Source organism: Electrophorus electricus, chromosome 3, assembly GCF_041902795.1.
Source record: "Electrophorus electricus isolate QZ-2024a chromosome 3, ASM4190279v1, whole genome shotgun sequence".
In the NCBI taxonomy this organism is placed as follows: domain Eukaryota; kingdom Metazoa; phylum Chordata; class Actinopteri; order Gymnotiformes; family Gymnotidae; genus Electrophorus; species Electrophorus electricus.
This window is the reverse complement of record NC_137499.1, coordinates 23,564,074-23,589,226: the sequence shown is the minus strand read 5'-3', so window position 1 is coordinate 23,589,226 and position 25,153 is coordinate 23,564,074. Positions and strand designations below refer to the sequence as shown.

Sequence of the window (25,153 nt, the reverse complement as noted above, 5' to 3'; positions counted from 1 at the left end):
CATTCATCTTCTATTATTCATGCTCATCAGTAATAGAGCTGAAGCGTGGCTGAGGTCATTTTGCTGTCTTTTTCATTCTTGCTCTGTCACATACACACACACACACAAACAAACACAAACAAACGAACACACTCACTGGGCCTCTACAAAGTATTGTCTCTCATGCTAGTTATCTACTCACACTTACATAGCCCATATGATTACAATTCAGGACAGGACTAGGATTACAGAAATGGAACACTGAAGATAGATGTCAGTGTTTAACTGAGAGTGACACTCTAATATTGCCAATCTACTCTACCCAGATATGACACTCTGCCCTGAGTTATAATAGCATTATGTGTAATAATTGGAGGTTATAATAGTTAATCAGTATGTCATCGCATGTGAGGATTGGCTGACTCTCATATTTGATCTTCTTTTGTAGCATATCTGATAGAGCAGGTAGGGCAATGTGATAGTAACACCAAGGTCATTGGTTCAATTTCCAGTGAGCACATATACCGTCATATTGAGAAGTGTGCTCTTGATTCTGCATTTTATTTCAGAGATCTGAAACTGGATAATGTGATGCTGGACTCAGAAGGACACATTAAAATTGCAGACTTTGGCATGTGCAAGGAGAACATGTATGAATGCATGACAACACGCACCTTCTGTGGCACTCCAGACTACATCGCCCCAGAGGTGAGCCGGGTAGGAGGGGCCTTGGAGAAAAAGGCAGGGGTATGTGGCCTTTGTGCAGGGGGCAGATGTTGGGACCTGTTCCTTTAGATACAGAGCTGCATACTTTCCATCACATACACACAATCATACACACACACACACACACACACACACACGCACACACACACTCACACATGCACACACCCACACTCCAAAAATACCTCCACTACACCAGAACCCATCATTTATCTATGAAATCCTTCACCCAGAACTGCTGGCCTTGGTAACAGTGAGCAAAACTTAGCAGGGTCTATTTAGTGCCATGTGACTTCATGTTAACTGGCACCACTTTCAGTCCTTATGAGCCATAATGGAATTGTTGTGTGAAATGTCCCTGTGGTGTACTTGGGCAGGTACAGATGTAAATGATAACCTATTGCCTGCCAGCAGTTCTGGGTTTACAGATCAAGAGACCTTGATAAAGCTTCTACAAAAAAAAGAGTCAAATGTATCATTATCAGGTCATCTGTTTCCCTGTAACCATAACCATAACTGGAACCAGAGCTCAAATAATTCAAATGAACAACCCCAGTGTTTCAGTTTAACCACATTTTGACAATGAACTAGCATAATAAACATCATAAAGCACATATAGTGGTAGAGCACGTCACTTTTAGTAGTCGACCAATTAATTGGTCTATTAAATGCCATTTTGAGATAATAGGCAGCTGATTTTTTTTTCACAAAACTAAAGTTGTTTAGTTTAGTTTTTTGATTTACCTGTGCACCTGTGTTTTTTTTCCATCTGTACTGTTATTGTAAAGTGACCTTGAGTTTGAGAAAGGCGTTATATAAATTATTATTATTATTATTATTACTATTATTAATAATAAAAATGATAATAATAATATTTTACAGATCCAGAGAGAATGTACACAATAGCAGTATTAAATAAATGTTAAAGTTCAGAAATTTTGCATCTCATTTGTTATTAATATTAAATTGTTGAACTTTATAACATGCTCCAAGAACATGATATCTGCATTACACACACACACACACACACACACACACACATACACACGCATACACACACTATATACCAGCTATCAGTGTCCCTGATCTCTAAATATTAGCATTGGCATGGGCCACTGAAAGTCCCACAGTGGTTGAACCATAGTCACATTATTGATGCACAGTAGTGAACCCTTATCAAGTTAATTTTTGACCAGCTAGGCTCATCCACCGTGGCTGTTACTTAACACAGTGTTTCTCTTTTCTACTATGTCTCCTATCTAATGGAAATTTCTGAAGTTGCCTCTTTTCACAGGTGTGAAATGCACCACGGTGACTGTGGTGTGCAGTGTCTTTGAATGTTCACCTGCTTATGCTGTATGAGTAGTTAGAACCTTGAGTAGCTTTATAATCAAAATGTAGATTTCAGAGACCAGCCCTCTGAATTATATATCTAACACAGGCCTGAAATTATGGTTAACCTTTTCGTGGTCATTAGGCTTGAGATTGCATGCATGAGACACTCAGCAGCTTCGGCTGGTTTCATTGGGCAAAGGCCTCCAGTGCCACCTGCCTGCTTGGACTCAGTGGAGAAGATCATGCTGAGGGGATCAGTGCCACCTGCCTGCTTGGACTCAGTGGAGAAGGTCATGCTGAGGGGATCAGTGCCACCTGTCTGCTTGGACTCAGTGGAGAAGGTCATGCTGAGGGGATCAGTGCCACCTGCCTGCTTGGACTCAGTGGAGAAGGTCATGCTGAGGGGATCAGTGCCACCTGTCTGCTTGGACTCAGTGGAGGAGGTCATGCTGAGGGGATCAGTGCCACCTGTCTGCTTGGACTCAGTGGAGAAGGTCATGCTGAGGGGATCAGTGCCACCTGCCTGCTTGGACTCAGTGGAGGAGGTCATGCTGAGGGGATCAGTGCCACCTGCCTGCTTGGACTCAGTGGAGGAGGTCATGCTGAGGGGATCAGTGCCACCTGCCTGCTTGGACTCAGTGGAGAAGGTCATGCTGAGGGGATCAGTGCCACCTGCCTGCTTGGACTCAGTGGAGAAGGTCATGCTGAGGGGATCAGTGCCACCTGCCTGCTTGGACTCAGTGGAGAAGGTCATGCTGAGGGGATCAGTGCCACCTGTCTGCACAAGCTCAGTAGAGGAACTTGTGCTGAGGGCACCAGGCAGCCTTGCCAGGTCCACTTCCTGTCATCATTACCCTTTACTCATCAGGCATGCGCCCTGTCAGGCAAATTTACTGGTACATCTTGGAATTCGTGCAATACATAGAATTCCATAACGCAGGTGCACGAGCTCCACCAGTCACATGCTTTTGGTTTGTTGGTTTGTCAAACTAAATGGTTGGCCTTGATAATAAATCTACCTCATGTATATTGTTTGATTCAAACGAAATAAACATTTAACTGGTCGTATCCTTAGATGTTCATCAAAAGTCCTATAGGACCATAAAGAAGCATGTGGGCGTTCCCTCACAGGTGTGCTGGAACGCACAGCAATACGGGAGATGCTAGGAGTGTGTGTAAAGGCCAGAACTGGGTAGCGTGCCTGTTGTGTAAGATCAGCACCAACAACTGCCATTAAAAAAGAAAAAAAAAAGAAAAAAAAGAGACTCACCAAGCCACCTGGTATAGAACTGTTTGTCTTGTGCTTTGAACTTGCCTTCTTCAATAGTAAATACACACACAAACACACACACATACAAGTATATCATAAATATACACCCACGAATACACATACAGGTATACTGTAAATACACACACACACACACACACACACACACACACGCACACACATAGATATACTGTAAATACACACAGACAGATGCACACACACACACACACACACACAGGTACACTGTAAATACACACAGACAGATGCACACACACACACAGGTACACTGTAAATACACACAAGCAAATGTATATTTCTGCCAATGATCCAAATGGCATTTTATTTTTTGGAAACATGTGAACATCCTTCATTCTGGCACAGTTTGTTCATTCCCTTTAGTGACTAGACCAAGCAAAGGTATTTGCAGACTGTTGGGTTTCAGAAAATGCCTTAGAAATCACTGCTTTAAAATCTGTCTGTTCATGTTTTTTAAATCACAGAAGTCCAACTTGACAGGCTCTTACCAGCCTTTGCATAAATGTCAACCCTTAGATGTCATTTAAATATCAAGCCTTAAATGCTAATTAAAGAAGTAATGGGGTTAATCTTGGTTCTCTTCAGAGTCAAAATAATTGCCTTTGCATAAAAGCCGATTAATGGTTTGGACTACTTTTTTTTCTTTTGACTATTTCTTCAGTAGAAAATATATTCTTGAGAATTAGTTGCTTCCACTATTGAGACTATAATTGTAATATCCTAATGTGTTATACATATTATGTGAGAGCGCTAATTCAGTACTTACTGTTCTGTGGATCTGCGACTGAATGGGCGGTGTTGATCTGCTGCTGAATGGGTGGTATTGATGGGAACTTGGGCGGTGCTTTTGCAGGGTGTTTTTCTGCTTGTTAGCATGACAGCCGCATGGTAATGTGCTGACAGCATAAATCACGCTCTCCCAGATTTACATTTTACATTTGTGCCATTTAGCAGATGCTCTTATCCAGAGTGCCTCACAACAGTGCTTTGTCATTTTCTCAGAGAACACATCCTAGCCAGTACAGTAAGTCTAATATACCATATAAATGCAGTATCACAGAACTATTAGTTCCAGGTGTATTTCTATGCTCTCCAGTATTGCATGCTTAAAACTGTCCCACTGGCATGTTATATACTGTTAGACAAACACATCAATGAACACATCATACTGTGTGACATGGATAATAGATTTTTTCTATTACATAAATCAAAGCATATATCACAATCAAGAAACTCCCCAGGAACATCTTATACTGGTCAGTAAGTTTGGCTAAGAATGTTTTTTATCAATAAGGAGCTCATTTGTATGTCCTCTCCTTTGATATTGTACTACAGAGATTAACATCACAATGATTGCCAGACTAGTTTTTTGTACCAACTTTTCTGCCATTATAGTTAATTAACAGCAAGTGCATTTGCAAAGTGCATTTTCTTTAAAAAATGATAAATGATAAATGACACATTTCATCAGGGGTATGTAAATTTTGTTTAATTTCATCAGTGGTATGTACATTTAGTTTAATTTACAGGATGTATCAGATGTACTTCTCCAGGTGCTGGTACAAAACTGTCTCTGCTTTGCATCTGCACTAATCTGTCGTCTGCTGTTCTACTGTGTCTCCCTGCAGATCATTGCCTATCAGCCATATGGCAAGTCGGTGGACTGGTGGGCCTACGGTGTCCTCCTCTATGAGATGCTGGCAGGTCAGGTACGTCTGACTCTCTCTCGGTCAAAAGGCAGTCCAAAATGTGTTTAATTTCCTCCTGACAACATGGAAACAGGAGACTTGTTCTGTTGGGCTGAATAGTTCTGTTTTCTCATCATGAAGTGGGCAACCAGCCATCTTCAAACAGTTAGAGTGTATAGCTCTTGGGCCAGTGTTAGAGCACCGTACTCACAAACTTTAAAGAACATATAGTCTAGTGGTCTAGTGGGCTGGTAGTATATGGTCATTATAAACTGATCAAAAAGGGTTTGGATTCAGATGCTGCAGTTTGATTTTACATTGTCTGCATTTGAGTTGAGTTTGGATGTCATGGAGAGGAGCCCAAGCACATGGTTGTAGACACATGACTTTTCTTGCTGTTGCTGTGCTTTTAGCTCTCTGTCTCTGTGATCATTTTTGTCACCCTCTCTATCACATCTGTTGCATGCTGATTAGCCCCAACCCAGTTAGGAAAAGTAGAAAATGAGGAGGACTAGCCACTATCATTATAGACATTCACAAAAGTACTAACCACTACAGGCACCTATAAAAAAGTTAACCACTAACCACTAGTAAGTTGTTAAGTTAGTCTTGTTGGCCAACAAACCAACAATTCCACACTTGAACACTCACAGTAGCTCCCTTATTTACTTTAAGCATTGCAAACCCAGGCAGCTGAGAAAATTGGTTTCTTTGGGAGAGAGTTGATCTCTCTGGTGTGTGCTTTGTAAATTTGCAGACTGTTTACATACATTACAGATTCCATCTGTGTGTGTGTGACTTGATTGTAAAGCTGAGTTCTGTCTGTAAAGCATCCTTGGGTTTGAGAAAAATGCTATATAGATGTAAGTAAGTAATAATAAGAAGTAGAAGAATAGAATGCACAAAAAGTGTGGTGGGCTACAACAGGGGACATCAGCTGAGACAGGTTAAGGCTCAGCAACATCATGACATCAGGGGTAGGTGTACCTTGGCATTTATAGGAAGGTTATTTTATAGTGTGGAGCTTTACAGGAAAAGGTTTTGTCCCCTGCAGTAGATTTTCTTATTCTTGGTACTAGTAAAGAGCCTGCACCTTTTGATCTAAGCAGATGTGGTGGATCATAATGCACTAAGAGTTCTCTAAGGTACTGTGGGGCAAAACCATTCAGTGGTTTGTAGGTCATTTGAAGTATTTTATAATCAATACGAAATTTTACTGGGAGTCAATGCAAAGTAGCTAGTATAAGAGTGATGTGATCAAATTTTCTAGTTCTAGTAAAAACTCTGACTGCTGCATTTTGCATTTTAGCTGGAGCTTGTTTAGGCACTTAATGGTACAACCAGATAGTAAGGCATTACAGTAGTGCAATCATGCATCTGGTATGATAGCGAGGCAAAGTTACTATATTGTGGCTCATATGTAGTTCAAATGAAATGAGATGGTATCAGACTGGGGTAGTATGACTATGTTCTCTATGTCTACACTGTATTTCACTACTAAGTGAAACATATGTCCAACAGAGTGGGTGGGTTCTCTTATACATTGAGTGAAACCAACTGATTCTAAAATAACACTAAAGGCCGATCTCAGAGGGTCTTGGGCACTATCAAAGAGTATATTGAACTCATCAACAATAATTGCTATTTCCAAGAGAGTGACTAGATTAGAGAAGAAATCTGAAGGTCTTTGTTGGTGCGTTGTTTTGTGCAGACATTATGATGTTCTTTGGTATAAACAGTGAAGGTTGTGAAGTAAAGACAAACCTCTTGTTCTTGATACCTTTAGTAGTCTAGCAAATGCTAGACTACTAGCATGGGACATATTACTAGCGTGGGACATATTCGGTCAGCCTGCAAGAGATGTACAGAGATTTTTTTGTTTCATTAAATTAGGCCTTTCCTTGATTTTATTATTGCATTTTCTGATTATTCTATATTTTATAGTATAACTTTACTATGTTACTAGTTTGTATTGCTGTTTGTATGTCCTTTATATATTTGTGTATGTGGTTCATACACACACAAACACACACACACACACACACAAACACACACACACTCCTGTACTCATATCTGCTGACTGCAAAAATCTTTGTGAGCTTCTGCCTCTTGGGTGTAGATTAGAGTGCTCTAATGCTCTAATTCTCAGCTTTCAACATTTCTCTGCTTCCTTCACCCCTAACAGTGCTCTGAAGGTGCTGCCTACATGCTAAAAACAATTGATATTAAACGCCTTTAAAAATAAAGCTCTGTTTCCAAGGTACCCAGTTCATTTCCCTAGATACCAGCTACCTGGAAACCAGTAAGACTCTATGTAATTCACAGCATCTTTGCTCTGGCTTCATGTCTGACACCCCCTTGGTGGAACACTTAGCGCTTATTCAGTGGTTCATTCTCCAAGCATGAAGGCAGTGTGCTATATACTGACAGCCTGAGAAAGGTCCGTGTGTTTCCTACAGCCCCCGTTTGATGGTGAGGACGAGGATGAGCTGTTCCAGTCCATTATGGAGCACAATGTCTCCTATCCCAAGTCCTTGTCCAAAGAAGCTGTGTCCATCTGCAAGGGGGTGAGTGCTGTAGCCCAAGGTGGATGCAGGATCAATGCTCCTTTCTAAAGTCTGATCTGAACCATTATAAGAGGAACAGTGGAGTGGAGAGGTTTGTAGGAACTTTCTCTCATCTTGTTCTCTGAGGAACTGATGTGTAAGTGGCCATTTTAAGACAGAACTTAATTTCTGGGTCAATATCAACTGATAACACATTTTTGCTAACACTCAGTTCAGGTAACTCAAATTTGACCATCATTCATGGTATACATGATATATATATATATCTTTTTTTGTCTCCTGTCATTACTTTCAAAAATCATATTCTATCTCTCAAGTGGGTGATGCAAAAGATGGAATATTTATGAAAAGAAGTCTCTTTTTCTGTCTATGCATGTCCTCTCCACACACAGCTGATGACCAAGCACCCCTCCAAGCGGCTGGGCTGCGGTTCAGAGGGGGAGAGGGATCTCAAAGAGCAGGCATTCTTTCGCCGCATTGACTGGGACCGCCTGGCCAACAAAGAGGTTCAGCCTCCATTTAAACCCAAAGTGGTGAGTGTCTGTGTGTCCATGTGACAATGTGTGTTTTTGTGTGTATGTGTTTGTGTGTGTGTGCATACATGAGTGTATCTGCATATTTGTTTATGTTTGTGCTTGGGGATGAAAGAAAACCATGCTGATATCTATAAATGGATGTATATGTCATGAGTCATTTTCTGTAAATGTCTCCCAAAAAGAGGTGATTTCCATTTTGAGACTTTGTCTGTCTCTTCTGAAGTTGTCTGTGGTTTTATTATTCTGCTGCTCCCGAGGGAACACTGGGAGGTCAGTGTATAGCCTTTACCTCACCAGACTCAGGCAAAAAGAAAGTCTCTTAGCGTTTACCACACCCAATCCAGTGAACAGCAAAATTAAAGTCCCCTAATTAGGACCAATATTTCTACTGAGCAAGTAATCATATATCCCACTCAAAAAATCTTTTGAATCATCAGTTATATTAGGTGACATAGCTCATAACTCAAGGCTTGGACCACTGAGAAAACTAAACTAAACTAAAACTAAAGATGATATAGAATCTACAGTTCCAAACAAATCAAACTAAGTAATGGCAAACCAACCAGAAATTGTGACAGTAGATAAGATGCAGAAAACAGCAGTAATAATAGATGTGTCAGTCCAAAGTGATGGGAACATCCAAAGAAAGGAATATGAGAAGTTGGAAAAATACCATGAATTGAAAGAAGTAATAGAATATGGAGCTTGGCTTGTCCCAGTAGTGTTTGGTATATTACAGTGCAGCAGAATCCTGACTGTGGATCCACCAAGAACTAAAACAGAACAGTACTGGAAGAGCATATGGAAGAGTTAATAATCGCACTCCATTGCTCAGTGCTTAGGAAATCTCAAAGCAGAGCATCACAATCTCCCAGAGAAGGAGCCAGTCAGCAGTACAAAAGCAAAGTCTAAGTGTGGGTTAGAAACATGAAAACCTGGGGAACCAGTCAGCAATACAACAGCGGATGTCCAAGAGTGGGTCAGAAACATGAAAACCTGGGGAACCAGTCAGCAATACAACAGCGGATGTCCAAGAGTGGGTCAGAAACATGAAAACCTGGGAAGCGTCTGGCCCTGACATGATCCATGCCTACTGGTTAATGAAACTAACAGTTCTGCATGGTCAACTAGCAGAACCACTGAACCAGCTGCTAAATACCGGCTCCCATGTTCTTAGGCTGGCTAACAGAAGGCTGGGCAGTACTGGTCATGAATCCAACAATGGCCAAACACCATCCAACTACAGATTAACAATCTGCCTTTCCACAACATGGAAGTTCCTGCCAGGAATACTAGCTACCAAGCTGAATTAAGATGTGTTCAAGTACATGAGCACTGCTCAGAAGGGTCAAAGCACCATCTCTGGTATTGCTACCAACAGTGCTATCCACCAGGATTTCAAGACCAGACAGAGCAACCTAAACATTACCTTGATTTATTACAGGAAAGCTTATGAATCAATGCCACACACCTTGATATTTAATTACCTATAAAATCAATAATGACCATAACACCCTTCATCCGTCCACTGGAGGACAGCAATAGAAGATAACTTGAAGACAACTGCCTATAAAGTGGTAAAGGAACTGAAAAAGGCCTGAATGTAATTTTCCATTAGGCAAAGTATCATATGTCGTGTTCTGTCTCTATGTCTCTCTTTGTCAGAATCGCCCTCCTTCTTACACATTTTTTTCTCTCTCACTCATTCCAGTGTGGCAAAGGGGCAGAAAACTTTGACAAGTTCTTCACACGCACCCAGCCCATGCTGACCCCCCCTGACCAGCTGGTCATTGCCAACATCGACCAGAACGAGTTCGCTGGCTTCTCCTACATGAACCCACAGTTCATCCACCCTTCTCTACATGGCAGTGTGGTATGAGGCAGAACAAGGGCACAACCTGGCAGGCCTGCGACCCCAAGACGACCCGACTACGATGCATGCGACGGCCTCCATGGCTTTACAAACTGAATAAACCTATTTTTACTGTTAATGACCCTTTACAAGACCACAGGCTGATCGGGGGGGGGGGGGGGTCATGACTCAGTCCCACCAGAAGGAGATCACAAAAGCACAATATAGTAAACACATGGCATTGGTTCTAAAGTCCAAAAATGGTCAAAAGCCTTAGAATAATGATACAGTCACAAGCAAATGGTTGGGTATCTGGTTAGATATATGTTAGTTTAGCATCTATGAAATATTTTGTGGCATGCCTCCCGGTAAAGTTTGGTTGATGGTTAGGTTTTCTAGTCTGCAGTGCATCAGCTGAAATTGGTGTAATGGTCAGTGGTGGAATACAGTCGCATGACCAGTAGGTAATGTGAAAATGCTGTTAGTCTGTCATGTTTGGACACCCCTGCCCCCCTGCATCCATAACCTCACCTTTCAGTGTCTGCAGCATGTTGACATAAAACAGGTTTTTGTGTCTTAGAGTTATCCTTACCTTCTTATCTACTGCCATTTCTAAATGTCTTGAAGTATATATTTGTAACTCTTAAAAAAGGAAGATCTTTTGTTATAGGAGTGCCAAAGCATAAGTGCATCTAAAGATTTTATAACTCTTATTATATGCATATATAGAGTTCCTAGTGAAGGTCTTATGGGTGTGATTTGTCCTGACTCAGACTCAGATTCACTGTTCCCTGTTTAAGCATGTCAGTCCTTGAGCTCACCTTTGATTTGATTCATGATGACCTTTGTTGACATATTAGGAAATATTTGTTACATCAGCCAGCATTCTCTGTACTGTACCTTCAAGACAGACATAATAATGATAACAGTCACAGAGAGACATAAGGAATTAGGCTTCGCCAGCAAGGAGATAGAGTATCAGGAAAGTTGGCTTGTGTTAATGCTTACTCTTATGACAGTGGTTGCTTGTCTGATTCATATGTGCTGTGAAGATGCATTATGAGGATTTATTTCCTTCTTTGCAAAGGTATTTTTTTATTGCACAAACTTAAAGTGCATCTTTGTGTCCAGATTGGTCCTGATAATTCTGCCATAGTGGTGAACAGAAGACGTTTGGACACTTGTACCCTTAAATCCAATCAAATCCATTACATTTATGAAAGAAACTTTAGAATCTAATACATTTGATTAGTTAAGACTCCTTAATACAACAACATTGAAAAGGATAGGGTACATCCCGGGCATATGCACAGTAACCAACCAGCCAAGCAGCTGTCTAAGGCCCAACATTGAAATGACTGCGTCTACATGGCAGTGAATGGAAAGACCCCAGCACTTGGGATGTCTGCTGTTCTGAAATGCACAGTGCAGTTTTGTGATGCATGCTTAGTTCTCTGTTTATAAAGTCTTGTAGAGAAACCAGTCAGAAAGCAGCAATCAGCAATACCTACCTGCTTCTCTGATATTGTGAGAACAAGTGTTTCTGTAAATTCTGGTGATGAATTCTGTGCTCTACTATATGCTCGAAGGTTGTCTTTAAAGGCTTTCATTATGCATACATATATATTATTTCTTATTTTACATTTTTACATTTATTTCTGCATTTTTTCTCTGTGAATACTTTCATATCAAGAGGTTTACTGTTACATTAAAGGAACACTATATGAACCTTTTGTAAATAATAAGGTTGTTTCAAAAGAGAGATCATGTTAACTGTAGATTTTATACCAAGAAATGAATGTGCTTCTATTAACTTAGATAGGTCCAATATTTCCATATGTTTTAGATGATCTGTTAGTTTGACAAAATCTTTGATAGCTTCGGTACTGGCTAACTCTTATTCCCTGTGTTTAATTGGACCTTCTAAGAGAAGAAGCGGTATGTGGGGATGAACTGCCTGTGTGAGGGTGTGAACGTGTCGCTGTGTCATTGACACCAGCGCTTTTGCAGTACTAGTCATGTTTGCTTTCACTGTGTGCATGCAAGGGTGTGGCTAAATCAGAGTATGTGTCGCATGAAATTAAAGAGAACAGAAAAAAGGGGAGGGTGTACTTGTGTCATGGTGAACACAAAGTCGCCTACTGGACAGAGAAGCATAATGAGCAGAGTGGATCGTATGTAGTTTATTCAAGCTTTTGAATTGCCGCACATGGACTCTAAATTTCCTATTTTTGTCCATTTTTATCTACACTCACTGGTGCCAAAAATAAAAATACCAGCACATTCATGTCAATGTGAAAATGGGCACTAGCTAAAGAGCTGTTGAACATGACCCCTCAGACGCTTCACTTTACTTCACCCCATCACAAGTCCAGAAGAGACATGCGTTCTGCAAAAACATTCCTCCTTCAGAAACATTCCACACTTAGAAACAATGAACCATCAGAAATATTCATCTTAAGAAATGTTTCTCCCTTAGAAATCCTCCACCCACAGAAATGTTCTTCCTGCATACAACCTTTGGATTTGGCTTCCTATTCATTTGCCAAAACTCTCCATATATTACTATAGTCTGGCCTAATTTAGTCTAATGTGGTTATTGAGTTCGAACCGAAACAATTGGTTCATATTTTCTCTTTTGTTGGACCACATGAAGTTGCACTCTTGTTCATTCCAAGGTAATTAGATTTATTATTTGGATGAAATGGTTGAGTTTGTCAGCATCAGTGCAGTTGCTCCATATCATCTACAAAGAGCTACTCTGTGTCTCACATTGAGAGTTTGAGGAATTAAAGTAACCCTGGCTCAGTGGGAAAAAAAAATAAATAAAAAATAAATAAATTATAATATGCTATGATTCTATATACAACAGCTGTGCAAGCAAAGAGCTTTACTTTATATATATATATATATATATATATATATATATATATATATATATATATATATATATATATATGTATGTATGTATTTATATATAGCATACATATATATAACTCAGCTGATGAAGGACCTCTGTCTAAAACGTTCTGTTTCTCTGGAAACTCTGTGTACTTTACTACAATTTTGAATCTCTCTCTCTCTCTCTCTCTCTCTCTCTCTCTCTCTCTCTCTCTCTCTCTCTCTCTCTCTCTCTCTCTTCATAACCGATTATAATATACTTTAACATACTTTAACTACTTTAACATTACTTTTAAACTTTAAATATATTGTCAGGTCACTTCAAAGATATCTTAAATGCTTAGATGCACAATTGAGATCACTTCAAGTTATGGTTAATCATTACAAATTTGACCTAAAAAGCATTATTGCACTGATTATCGCTAAGTCAATGAATCTGGGACAGTGTTTTCATTTGAAAATAAAAATAAAATGTTTTTCTGTCTTATTTTTCTTTATCAAGTTTTTGCAAAGGTTTGTCCCTGTGTTCAACGTGAAGGATACTGTGTATAAATAAATGTCAAAGAGAAATTTGTTCTGCTATTTTTTACTCTGACCCTGACCTGAGTGGTCAAAGTGTAGGTTTACATTATTAAATTTGTGAGCCTATATAAACAATACCTCCAATACCACACTATAAGGAACGACCAGTACCTTAACCATCCAAGACTGCGTATCTGTGTCTCTCTCTGGAGAGAGAGAGAGAGAGAGAGAGAGAGAGAGAGAGAGAGAGAGAGAGAGAGAGAGAGAGAGAGAGAGAGAGAGAGAGAGAGAGAGAGAGAGAGAGAGATGCATCTAGGGGGAGGTCGCTCCGGTAGCAAAGGCGAGTTTGACTCACATGGCATCTACGGGGAGGTCGCTCCGGTAGCAAAGGCGAGTTTGACTCACATGAAGCTTCACATGAACGCGGTGACAGTCGAGAAACACGAAACTCGCTTACACACCTCGAGGGTTACCTCGACGTTCAGTTCATTTTCTTACAGGATTATTCGTAACCGATCGAAATTCCCTATGGATTGTAGTCCACATTGTACAACCTCCCGGAATAATTTAAGAATCACTATTAGTTTATTTCATCAAATACTACGGGGCACATATCTACAAAAGCACGATACGGAGTTAACATCGCTGACCATTTTAAGGTAACGTTGTCTTTGTTTTCAAGCAGTTGTCTTTCATAGTGCTTTGTCGAAAAATAACATTACTTTCTGGATAGTAAAGTTGAATAATTTATTATTTTAAATTGAGCCCTTTTGTGCGATATGAGATGAACGCCAAAAAAGGTACACATTATATACTATATCATATTTAAACGTACACAGCATATAATATAAAATGTTAGTAATTTAATAAAAGTTTTATGTTGAATAACTGAAGCAAATATCTTGTTTGTGTGTTCACTATATATTTAAGGTCAATGTTAAACAATAGCACCATTAACATGCCTACTTTCCAAAACAATTATGTCATATATGTTAATGTTTTTAACACCTATTCAATTTGTTGTCTTTTCAAAGACTAAAGGAATTCATTATTCAAATCTGTCATGAGACCAATGTTATTATTATTGTTGTTGTTGTTGTTGTTGTTGTTGTTGTTGTTATAATATTAATATTCAATAGATTGTTAAACAAAACAAAATTTTTGACTACCTTAGCCTTATCCTCAAAAAGAAGTCACATTTTCTGACAATAAGAGACCATTTACTGAATATTATTATAATCCAGTGAACTCTTAATTCATCCTCATTATAAAATGGTGATGTTTTATCAGTGTTGCTTTGGACAAAACAGCTTTACAAATGTCCAAGTCCAAGCCCCCAGTGAGCAAGCCAAGGGCGACAGTGGCAAGGAAAAGCTCTCTAGAGTATGAGGAAGAAACCTGGAGAGGAACCAAGACTCAAAGGGGGGGGGGGGGGGGGCATCCTCCTCTTGGTGACAACAATCACTACATTAGTAACAATTTTAAGTGAAGAATAAATAAATAATAATGAAAAAATTAAGTGCAATTGGGAAGTAGTGGGCTGGGCTGGAGGTGTGGTGGCTACAGCAGGGGACATCAGCATCAGGGGGTGCGGGGAGAGACGGGCTGAGGCTCAGTAACATCATGACATCAGGGGTAGGTGAACCTCGGCAGAAAGAGAGAATAGATTATTAAGGCATGTCCAGGTATGAGAGTGTGTTAATTAGGGAACTATAGTGTGTAATGATGGACAAAGGAAAGAGCTAGAAGGAACTACAGGCATGAGGTCACCCTGGAACATCAGCACTCTGCCGCTCTCAGTCAACAAACTTGATTGCCAAAAGAGAGGTGAAGTGACAGCATCATAACATTCCTTTTGACCATAGTTCTCAACGCCCAGACAGCCTTTACCTAAGATGGGAAGTAGTTAATAAAATGATTGACTTCACAGATTTTCAGCCTATCCTTAAATATTGAGACATTTACAGGAAGGTAAGTAGAGCTTTATAGGAAAAGGTTCTGCTCCCTGCAGTAGATTTTCTTATTGTTGGTACTAGAAAAGAGCCTGCACCTTTTGATCTAAGCAGACGTGATGGATCGTAATGCACCAGGAGTTCTCTAAGTATTCTCTAAGTACTTCTCTAAATATTACTTACATGAGCTTCGAACAAGAGACTGGGATCCATAATAACTCCAAGATCTTTAACTGTTAGAGAAGATGTGACTGGGAGACCTTTGAGGTTCATTGAGTAATTAGAGAGCGAGGACCTAGCTGTCTCTGGGCCTAAAAGAAGCACCTTTGGCACATGAAGGATTATGTGAGATAAATTTCCTCAACATTCAGTGTCTGACATCCTTTGTGCATCGTCAATAATACTAAGCTGATATATGTCCTCCGGTCTGGCTGAGACATACAGCTGAGTATCATCAGTGTAGCAGTGGAAACTAACACAGAGTTTACATATAATGTCACCTAGAGGTAGCATATATAAAGAAAAACAGCCCTAGAACAGATCCTTGTGGGACACCATAGCTAACCTTGTTGTATGCTGAGAAGTCTCCATTTATGTTGACAAACTGGTAGCGACCAGCTAGATTAGATTTTAAACCAGGAAAGGGCTGTTCCCCTGATCCCAACAACATTTTCGAGTCTATCTAGTAACATATTGTGATTTATAGTGTCAAATGCTGCATTCAGGTCAACTAATATAAGCAAAGAGACATAACCCTGGTCAGAAGCCAACAACAGATCATTACTTATTTTAATTAATGTTGTCTTTGTCCCATGATTAGGCCTAAACCCTGAATGAAAGACTTCCTGTATCTGGTACTGACTCAGGTATGAGCTTAATTGCTGAGCTACAGCTTTTTCTAGGATCTTGGAAATAAATTGAAGGTTTGATATTGGCCTGTAGACAGATGCCATGGGCCAAAGTTAGATTTTTTTGATAAGTGGTCTGATTATTGCTAATTTGAATGATTTAGGAATATAGCCAAGGTTCAAGGAGTTTATTAAATTTAGTAAAGGTTCAATTACTTCAGGTAGGATTTCCTTAAAAAAGTGTGAGGGTAGTGAATCTAGTAAGCAAGTGGAGGATTTTGAGTGTGAGATCAGAGATGTAAGTTCTTGGATAGGTGTAAAGGATTCTAGAGTCCTTTTTGGCTTGGTTGTTCTGATCTATATGTAGCTGCCTGATGTCACATTAATACTCTGAATGTTATCTCTATTGTGCTTAATTTTCTCATTAAAGAAATTCATGAACTCATTACTACTATGTAATGTTGTAATCAAAGCATTGGTGTTAGTTTTATTCCTTTATTAGATGTTCAACTGTACTGAACAGAAATCTAGGATTATTTTTTATTATTTTCTGTTAGGGTCAAAAGATAAGATGTTCAAGTGCCTTTAATAATAAGTCCCTTTCTATACTTGAGAAGGCTCTCCTTCCATGCAAGCTGGAAAACTACAAGTTTAGTGTGGATCCACTTCCATTCTATTTTTCAAGTGTTTTTTAAACTGCGAGTGTGATCATTATACCAAGGTACGAATTTTTTGTCCCACATTTTTATTCTTAAATGGAGCAATATCATTGGGTGTGCACCAGAACACTGATTCGAAGCATTCAGTTATTCAATCAAGTTCTGTGGGGTTTGAGACATGATCGTGCATCTGGTATGATAGCAAGGTGAAGTTACTATATAGTGGCTCATATGTAGTTCAAATGAAATGAGGGAATGGTCTGAGATGGCATCAGACTGGGGTAGTATGACTATGTTCTCTATGTCTACACGGTATGTCAGCACTAATTCAACCATATGTCCACCAGAGTGTGTGGGTTCTCTTATATATTGGATGAAACCAATTGATTCTAATCTAGAACTAAAGGCCAATCTCAAAAGGTCTTGTGCTCTTGTGTACTTGTGCTCTACATCAACCATCCCTGACAAATTTAGTACTGAGGATATCTACTCCTCCAACATGGAGAGAAAGCCACTTTAGGCTGTTTTCAAACACCTAAGCTGTAAAACACTTGAAACAAAGATTATCATAATCTGAACAGCTCTTTCTGTTGCTAATAAACATATGTGTAGTTCTTCAACATAAATGTGAACAACACTGGAATTTCCTTAACTAAAAAGAACAGATCAGACAATGGAAACTTAGTGTATTCATATTCAGGTCATTTTGGCTGTAGGCCTTTGTGTATGGCTGTAAGTACTGAAACTGGTTGGCTCCACACTTGGAGGTTCAAACTGGCCCACACTACATTGTCCAGTGAGTTGTGCATGTCGATTGATCCACACTGCACTATACAATTGTTTGCCCCCTAGACCCAGTGGGAGCCAGATATTTGGATATTTGATCCAGTTATTTTGGTATTTGATCCACACTGTGCTGTATGGTTCTTCTGAGTAGCTCAGTTTCGATCAGCTATTGAGGTGTTGTCACGATACAGCCCCTCCTTCCTCCTCAATGTAAGGTTGCCCGAGTGCTGCAGGGCGTGGAGCAGGACGCACAGACTCTCTCGACGTGGTGAAACATGTAATAACACAAACATATAGACAATGGTGGCACTCACATGTAGCAGTTATAGTGAACGATTTATAATGAGTTATATAAATGATTAACGTAGGCTAGACAAACATACACAATGGCTACACAAACCTGTATGCAAACATACAACTTCAGACACTAACAAGCAAAGAATGACCAACAGTGAGGCACCCACTGACGGGGGTTTAAATAGACAGACACACATTAACACGTAACCCCGTACAGGTGCGTGCCTTCACAAGGGTGTGGCTACAAACATGGGTGAACCCCCCTGAACACAGCAGGCCTTACCACGTGACTCATGGAGGGGAGCGTCCCGTGACACTCAAGTGTCTCTGTGTGTGTGTGTGTGTTTTTGTGTGTGTGTGTGTTCGTTCGTCTGTAGTGCCACACCCTTTCGTGCTGTCCACCGGTTGCTTGTTGTGTGTAATCGTCTTGAGTATATATATGTCTCGTGTGTTGGATGAGAATATAGCTTACGTGCTACGTCATGTGTGTTAATTGTTACATGCTACATAAACGTCTGTTTTATTGTGCCTCATCCCCGCATCCTGCTAAAGCCTCCTCACATTACAGAAACACCGACCGACCAAGGATGCCTGGGAAAGGCAATAAGAGGAAGGGAAAGAAGGGAGGTAAATGCCCTCCTACAGCCCTTGTAAGGAAGCCCCCTCCCGTGTTCTTGGGCACCTCCTGACTCCCACAGCAGGGGAGAGAGGTCCAGGTGTGTGCGGTCCAAGTGCGGAAGCGGGGCAGTCCTGTGAAACCATGTCTGGCTACCAGGATTGGTATAACGATTTCCAGTCCTCGGAGTCCGACTCCGTGGTGAGACCTTCACTCATCCTGGCCTCACTCCAGGGATCCACAACGGGGGAGGAATCCACTGGAGGATTTTAGGGGTGCCCTGTATATAGTCCGGGGTCGGACACAGCTGAGTCCTGCACAGACCAACCTACGATAACCAGCAATCTGAGATGGACTCCACTGGGTCCTATGACCCTTACATGGACTATCCAGAGGGCTACACTGAGTATTGAGAGAGAGGGGAGTACAGTGACATTGGTCTGCGGTCAGACATGGGGTCCGATCATGAGGAGGACCCTTCGATGGAGGTGGAGGAGGTCCCTCATGGGGATCCTCCCTCTCAGAGCGATGTTACAGGCCCCAAAGACGAGGAGCACCCAGCACCCAAGGCTCCACCTAAGGCTCCGCCCAGAGTACACCACCCCAGAGCAAGCAAGCTGCCCTGGTTGGCTAGCAGGGAGGCAACGTCCCTAAAGCGAGAGACCCCAAAGTGCATGTGCCTACACCTAAGCCTTAAGGAGGAAGAAAGGCAGCGACACCAGCGCCTGCGCCTGAACCGGGCAACATGGCTGGTGCGCTTCCCAGCACTCATGCGCCAAAATCGGGACAGTCACCGCTACCCACGCCAGCAAAGGATAGTCCTCCCCAGGCTGGTCAGCCTCCAATAAGCTGATGACTGGGGACTGACTGGGGAGCCTTCTCCCTTTCCCGGACTATGGAATATGTGTGGTGTTCATGTGCCTGTCCCCGTTACCCTGAATATACCAATCACTTTATTCCCCTCTGTGCATTCCTGTGTCTGTCATCGTCCTGGTCCCGGTCCTTTCCCTCGTTGTCCTGCTGGTGCTGGCCTGTGGCAGATTGTCTGGTCCTATTGCCACGCCATTTGGCCCGATAGGCTGGTGCACCGGGAGTCGCGCCCTTGGGGGCGGGCTCTATCACGATAGGGCCCCTCCCTCCTCCTCAAACGTCTGTGTGTGTGTGTGTGTGTGTGCGTGTGTGTATTGGTTTGTTCGTCTGTAATGCCACGCCCTCTCGTGTCGTCCACCTGTTCCTTGTTGTGTGTAGTCGTCTTGAGTGTAAATATATATATATATATATATATATATATATATATATATATATATATATATATATATATATATATATATATATATATATATATATTTATGTCTCGTGTGTTTTCGTACGTTTGTCGATGTTTGATGAGAATATAGCCTTTGTGCTATGTCATGTATGTTAAGTGTTACACGTTAAATAAACGTTTGTTTCATCGTGCCTCGTCCCCGCATCCTGCTAAAGCCTCCTCACGTTACAGGTGTTCAGCTTCCCATATCGCACATTTAAAAATAACATTTGAATGCTTGCTTAGGCAGCTTTAACACCCAGCACAGCCACAGAATTAGAGCTCTTAAGCATACTGTAGAGTTGTAACTTCTGCAGCTTTTAGCCACATATGAGAGGATATTTTACAACACTGCACCTCTGTGTGTGTGTGTGCTGCACCTCTGTAAGCAGCATGCCCTTCCACACAGATCAATTCCCTTTGTGAGTTTCTCTTCCAGACGTCATGTCTGTTGAAGCCCTCGCGTTGACCCATCAGCTCTTAGAACAGAAAACACACATATTGTACTGTTTGCCTGATGCACCCGTCAGTGATGTTTAACCATGCTGAATTGTTGTAGCAGCAAACTTTATTCCCTGTCCTCCAGATTCTGGCTGTGCCGTGAGTTCACCTCTACTGGAAGCCAGGTAGTAAGAACATGTGTAGCAGAAAGCCCCTGAATGTGCTGAGCAGTGTGTTCATGATGTGTGAACTGGCATTGTTAGGGGTCATTGCCTGCACAGACTACTGGCTCTACCTGTCCCTCAACCACACCACCGCCCACAACGCTCCTGCACTCTGCACTCTGCACTCTGGCCTCTAGAGTGCCTGCTCCCTGGCTGGTGAGTGTATGTGTATGTGTTTGTGTGCGTCATGGGGAAGGCGGGGATGTTGTTAGTAATTCTGTACAAAAAGATTCTTTGATCATTTGAAATTTTAAAAATTAAAGATTCAAGTTGCTCTCAGATTCTCTCTCTCTACCTTCCTCCCTCTCACTCTTTCTCTCTCTTCCCCTATAGCTCTTCAGATAGTAGCTAACAAATAATTCTAAAAAATGCTTCCAAATTAGGCTGAAAGGAAAAGGAATCAAGAGAGAGCATGAAGTGGTGTTCATTTCATAGGAAGTGGTGTTTATTATGTCAGTGTTTGTCTGTCCAGCGGCTCTCCTGCTACTTGAGGCTAGAGCTGTACTACTAACTCTTTGATCTAATCATCTTCCCTTGACATTGCCATGGTAATAGTTGTCATGGAGAGCGGGATTTAAATCTGTCTGAAGAAGATCCATGATGATGGGCTGTCTGTTGGTGCTGTGCAGGGAAAGGAGTTTTTTTCAGACATGAATGTGCATTAAAGCTATCCATGTGTGCAAAGACGGATGGTGATCATTTAATTATGCAGTGCTACACACACAGGCATCCACACGTTGCTCCACTGTGGCATACGCTACTGTGAGGTGTTCATAGATGTGTTTATGTGGGTGAGCAATTGGACCTGGTTTGGTTGGAAGTCACACTGTCTAGTGCTGGTGGAGACCAGCAGTGGCTGTGTTCAGAAGGGTAGAAGAATACACTGGATTGTTTAAACATACATCCAGCATGTGTGTGTGTGTGTGTGTGTGTGTGTGTGTGTGTGTGTGTGTGTGTGTGTGTGTGTGTGTGTGTTGTTCAACATTGTATGTTTTGTTGCATATTGAATGTTTTACTGTCAAGAGGTCAGTTGATGTCAAAATTATCTAGCTAGCTAGCTAGCTCTCAGGAGACGAGATGGGTTGATGCATCTCTCTAGAATAGGTGCTGCCCACGAGTGTGCAGCAGACCAGCAGCTTTCCAGTCAGTGCCCTGAGTGAATCCGTCTGCCTGTGACATATTTATCACTCTGTACTTGGATGCTTTGTGTTGTTTCTTTAACAGACATGATTAGCTTCTCTCTTTCCCCTGGTCAGTCTATTTTTCATGGTTTTTGAATTTGTGCTCAAGAACTTTGAACACCCGCACCACTCCACACTGCCCTTCCTTTCCGGAAACTTCTAGTCCTGTCAGGTATTCTCCACACCCCCATCACAGAGTTCATCTTCTCATTACTGTCCTCCCAAACCATTCACTCTTTCTTTCTTGCTTGCTTGCATTTTTGCTTTCCTTCTCTACATCTTTCTTTCTTGCTCTCTCTCTCTCTCACTGGTCTTTCTCTGGTGATTGGCTCTTTGCATCACCAATATCAATGATGAGATAGTGAACAGGACTAAAAGCCGCCGTGTCTACTTCAGCTATAAGTATGGCTGGTCCTTTACTTTTGCCACCATCGCCATATGTAACCATATGAAACCATATGAAACTTTTATCTGTGCTGCTTCCGTTAGCTGGAAATAGCAAAGACTTCCATTGATAGTTCCACAATGAGGGTGAAAGTACTGAAACATCAGCCTGTGGACCCATACAACTGAGGGGAATTGCATAATTTAAACTCTACTCTATTGAAGGTAGGAGATGAGCCAAATTAGATTTTACCAAACAACATAAAATTACTACACAACTGACACTGTACAGCAGGGATGTCAAACATGCTACCTACTAATGGTTCTGAATACAACAGTTCTTAGGCTGGGGACACACTGTCCTGCCCATCAGTCATCAGACGAGATCAGTTAATTGGATGGCATTTGGATGCCTTCACCCCGAGGCCTGGGCCCTCCACAACAGCCCCTCCTACTGCCTGGACCCTAAGGCCTGGACCCTCCCCCACAGCACATCCCAGTGCCTGCAACCTGAGACCAGGGACCCCCACAGCCCATCCCAGTGCCTGCAACCTGAGAACTGGGACCACCACAGCCCATCCCAGTGCCTGCAACCTGAGACCAGGGACCCCCACAGCCCATCCCAGCTCTCCATTGAGGCCTTGCTGGCCCTGAAGACCATCTACCCAGCCTTGCTCAAGTGTCCCGGCTACAAGCACATGTTCTCTTCACCCTGTTGAGGCAGAACAGAGAGTGGAACATGTAGAAGGACAGGTGAATGGATGGATGAAGGGATGCATGGATGGATGAATAGATTAATATATTAATATATATGTTGAATGCAGTAGTTGGCAAAGGCAGGTTTGTACGTAGTCCTCTGGAGGGAGCAGAAATACTACTCTTAGAGTTAAAGATGTCCAGTATGATTGTTTAAAGTGAATGTGGTATAAATATTTCAATATACAATAAATTATAAATAATGCCAGCTTTGATTAGTAAAACGTTACATGTTACGTGCCAGGTGTGCACGTTTGTGTTTTGTATTGGTCACAATAAAATAGCAGTAAAACAAACAATCACAAATGGAAGGGTTTTTTTTTTTGGTGTATTGTACAGAAGTTATGATTCATAAACAATCATACTGGTGCAAATGTCTTCAGGAGGGACCCAGGCCAAAATAATAAACAAAACCCACACTAATGAAATAAAACTACACACTAACTACTCCAAACAAGAAAAGAAACATACAACAGACTTTCCTAACTACCTGACACAAACAGAGGCAAAAACCCGCACCCAACAAAAGTGGCAGTCACTCCCTACCAACACCAAAGTAACAAACAAAACAATATTTACACACTCTATACAATATCTATAAGTACATACACACACACACACACACACACACACACACACACACACACACACACACACACACACACACACACACACACACACACAAGCTACCGAAGCAGGATGGGCAAAGCCAAAGAACGAAGTCCAAAACTGGGGGATAAAAGGTCATACACATAAATTTCAAATCACAAGCCAAACGAACTCCAACTAACAAAACAGTTTCTCTTCTCTTCCTCATGAGGAATGGGGGAGAGTCTCAAATTGGGGGGGGGGGGGGGGTCATCCTGGCAGTGAACCTGGAACACACAGATACACACCCATCTTTCTGCAAAAGCCCCCCCCCCCACCAATAGGTTCTAGCAAACAAAATAACAAAACAAGCCAAAATCATCAACATCTGGAAGGAGCATCTTCCATGACATTTTCTAAATCATTTTTATGTTAGTGCTGTAGGCCAGCTAGTGTTTCACAAACTTTCTAGAGAAATAACAAATAGGGTGATCTAGGCCTTGTGGGTCCTCTTGCAGGAGGACAGCACCAGCTCCACTACCACTGGCATCTACCTCGAGTGTAAAAGGACGAATAAAATCAGGGGTTGCTAGAACAGGAGTGCTGAATCAGCTTTCACTGAGTCAAATGCATCTTGATGGTTGCATCAAGGGTTGTGACCACTCAAAAGGGGTTGTGTCGCAAAATAAATTTGTAAGGGGTAAAACAACATCAGAGAAATTCCTACGAAAACAACAATAAAAACCTGTCATGCACAAAAAGTGTCGGAGTTGTCATTTCTTCTCTGGGGAGGAAAAGACTTGATTGCTTGTACTTTGGCATCAAAGGGATGCACTGTACCACAACCCACCAGTTTCCCCAAGTAGGAAACCTCACTCTTAGCAAAATTATATTTTTCTAGATTGAGAACAAGGGAGGCATCCAGTAGCTTCTTAAAAACAAGATCAAGCAGCTGTACATGTTGTTCCCAAGTGCTGGTATATACAACCACATCATCCAAATAGACTTCACAGTTAGGCACGTCACCTAAAACCATAGTCACCAAATGCTGAAAGGGGCATTTTTAAGACTGAAAGGCATTACTGTATATTGTAGGAAACAGTCAGGTAGCAGATGCCGAAATGTCAGATGCACGAGAGGTTAATGGAACTTGCCAGTATCCCTTAAGTAAATCAAGCTTACCTTCAAATCTAGCTCAATCTTATCCACGCAATCTTCCATTCTAGGCATTGGGAAGGAAACAGTAACTGCATTTATTTTTGTGCAGTCAGTGCAGAAGCAGTATGTACCATCTGGTTTTGGCACCAGAATGCATAGGGAACAACAGGAACTGACACTAGGAATCGCAAGGTGGTTTTCTAACAAATACTTGGTTTCGTGATTTAGAAATGTAGGTTGGTACGATATGGGTGTTGTCTATTGGGTGAATGAGAACCAACATCGATGTCATGCCGAAGGATAGTAGTATGAGTGGGAATATCTGAAAATAACGTGGGGTATTTCTGAATGAGACTGGTTACAGGTGATTTCGATGTATAGAGGTGGTAGATTATGGGCAGGTGCCACTGTTGATCAGGAAAGGTATGTGGTAGGCAGGGAAGCTGGTTTATTATTTTCATTTCTTTGACACCGTCCACGACGTCCACCCGTACTTTATGGGCACTAGAATTGTTCTTATGCTCTGCACTACTATGTGCTCTCGTCGCTGA

The 25,153-nt window shown here is 41.5% G+C and overlaps 1 protein-coding gene and 1 long non-coding RNA gene across 5 annotated transcripts in view; both read left to right on the top strand.

Moving 5' to 3' along the window:
• Positions 1-13,129, top strand: part of prkcab (protein kinase C, alpha, b) — a 118,125-nt gene extending 104,996 nt beyond the window's left edge. For all 3 annotated transcript variants that reach the window (XM_035527525.2, XM_035527522.2, XM_081710721.1), the window contains 5 exons: positions 549-687; positions 4,969-5,049; positions 7,488-7,595; positions 7,988-8,128; positions 9,843-13,129. In XM_035527525.2, the coding sequence (XP_035383418.1) occupies positions 549-687; positions 4,969-5,049; positions 7,488-7,595; positions 7,988-8,128; positions 9,843-10,010 (637 nt within the window). In that variant the 3' untranslated portion in view covers positions 10,011-13,129. The remainder of the gene's footprint in view (positions 1-548; positions 688-4,968; positions 5,050-7,487; positions 7,596-7,987; positions 8,129-9,842) is intronic.
• A 494-nt stretch (positions 13,130-13,623) lies between these two features.
• On the top strand, positions 13,624-23,225 carry LOC145656963 (uncharacterized). 2 transcript variants are annotated; one of them, XR_014122679.1, is made up of 3 exons: positions 13,624-14,065; positions 20,457-22,325; positions 22,439-23,225. It is a non-coding gene; the product is annotated as an uncharacterized LOC145656963 (long non-coding RNA). The 2 variants fall into 2 exon arrangements; XR_014122680.1 differs by having other exon boundaries at positions 13,626-14,065; positions 20,457-20,691; positions 22,206-23,225.
• Positions 23,226-25,153: the final 1,928 nt, after the last annotated feature.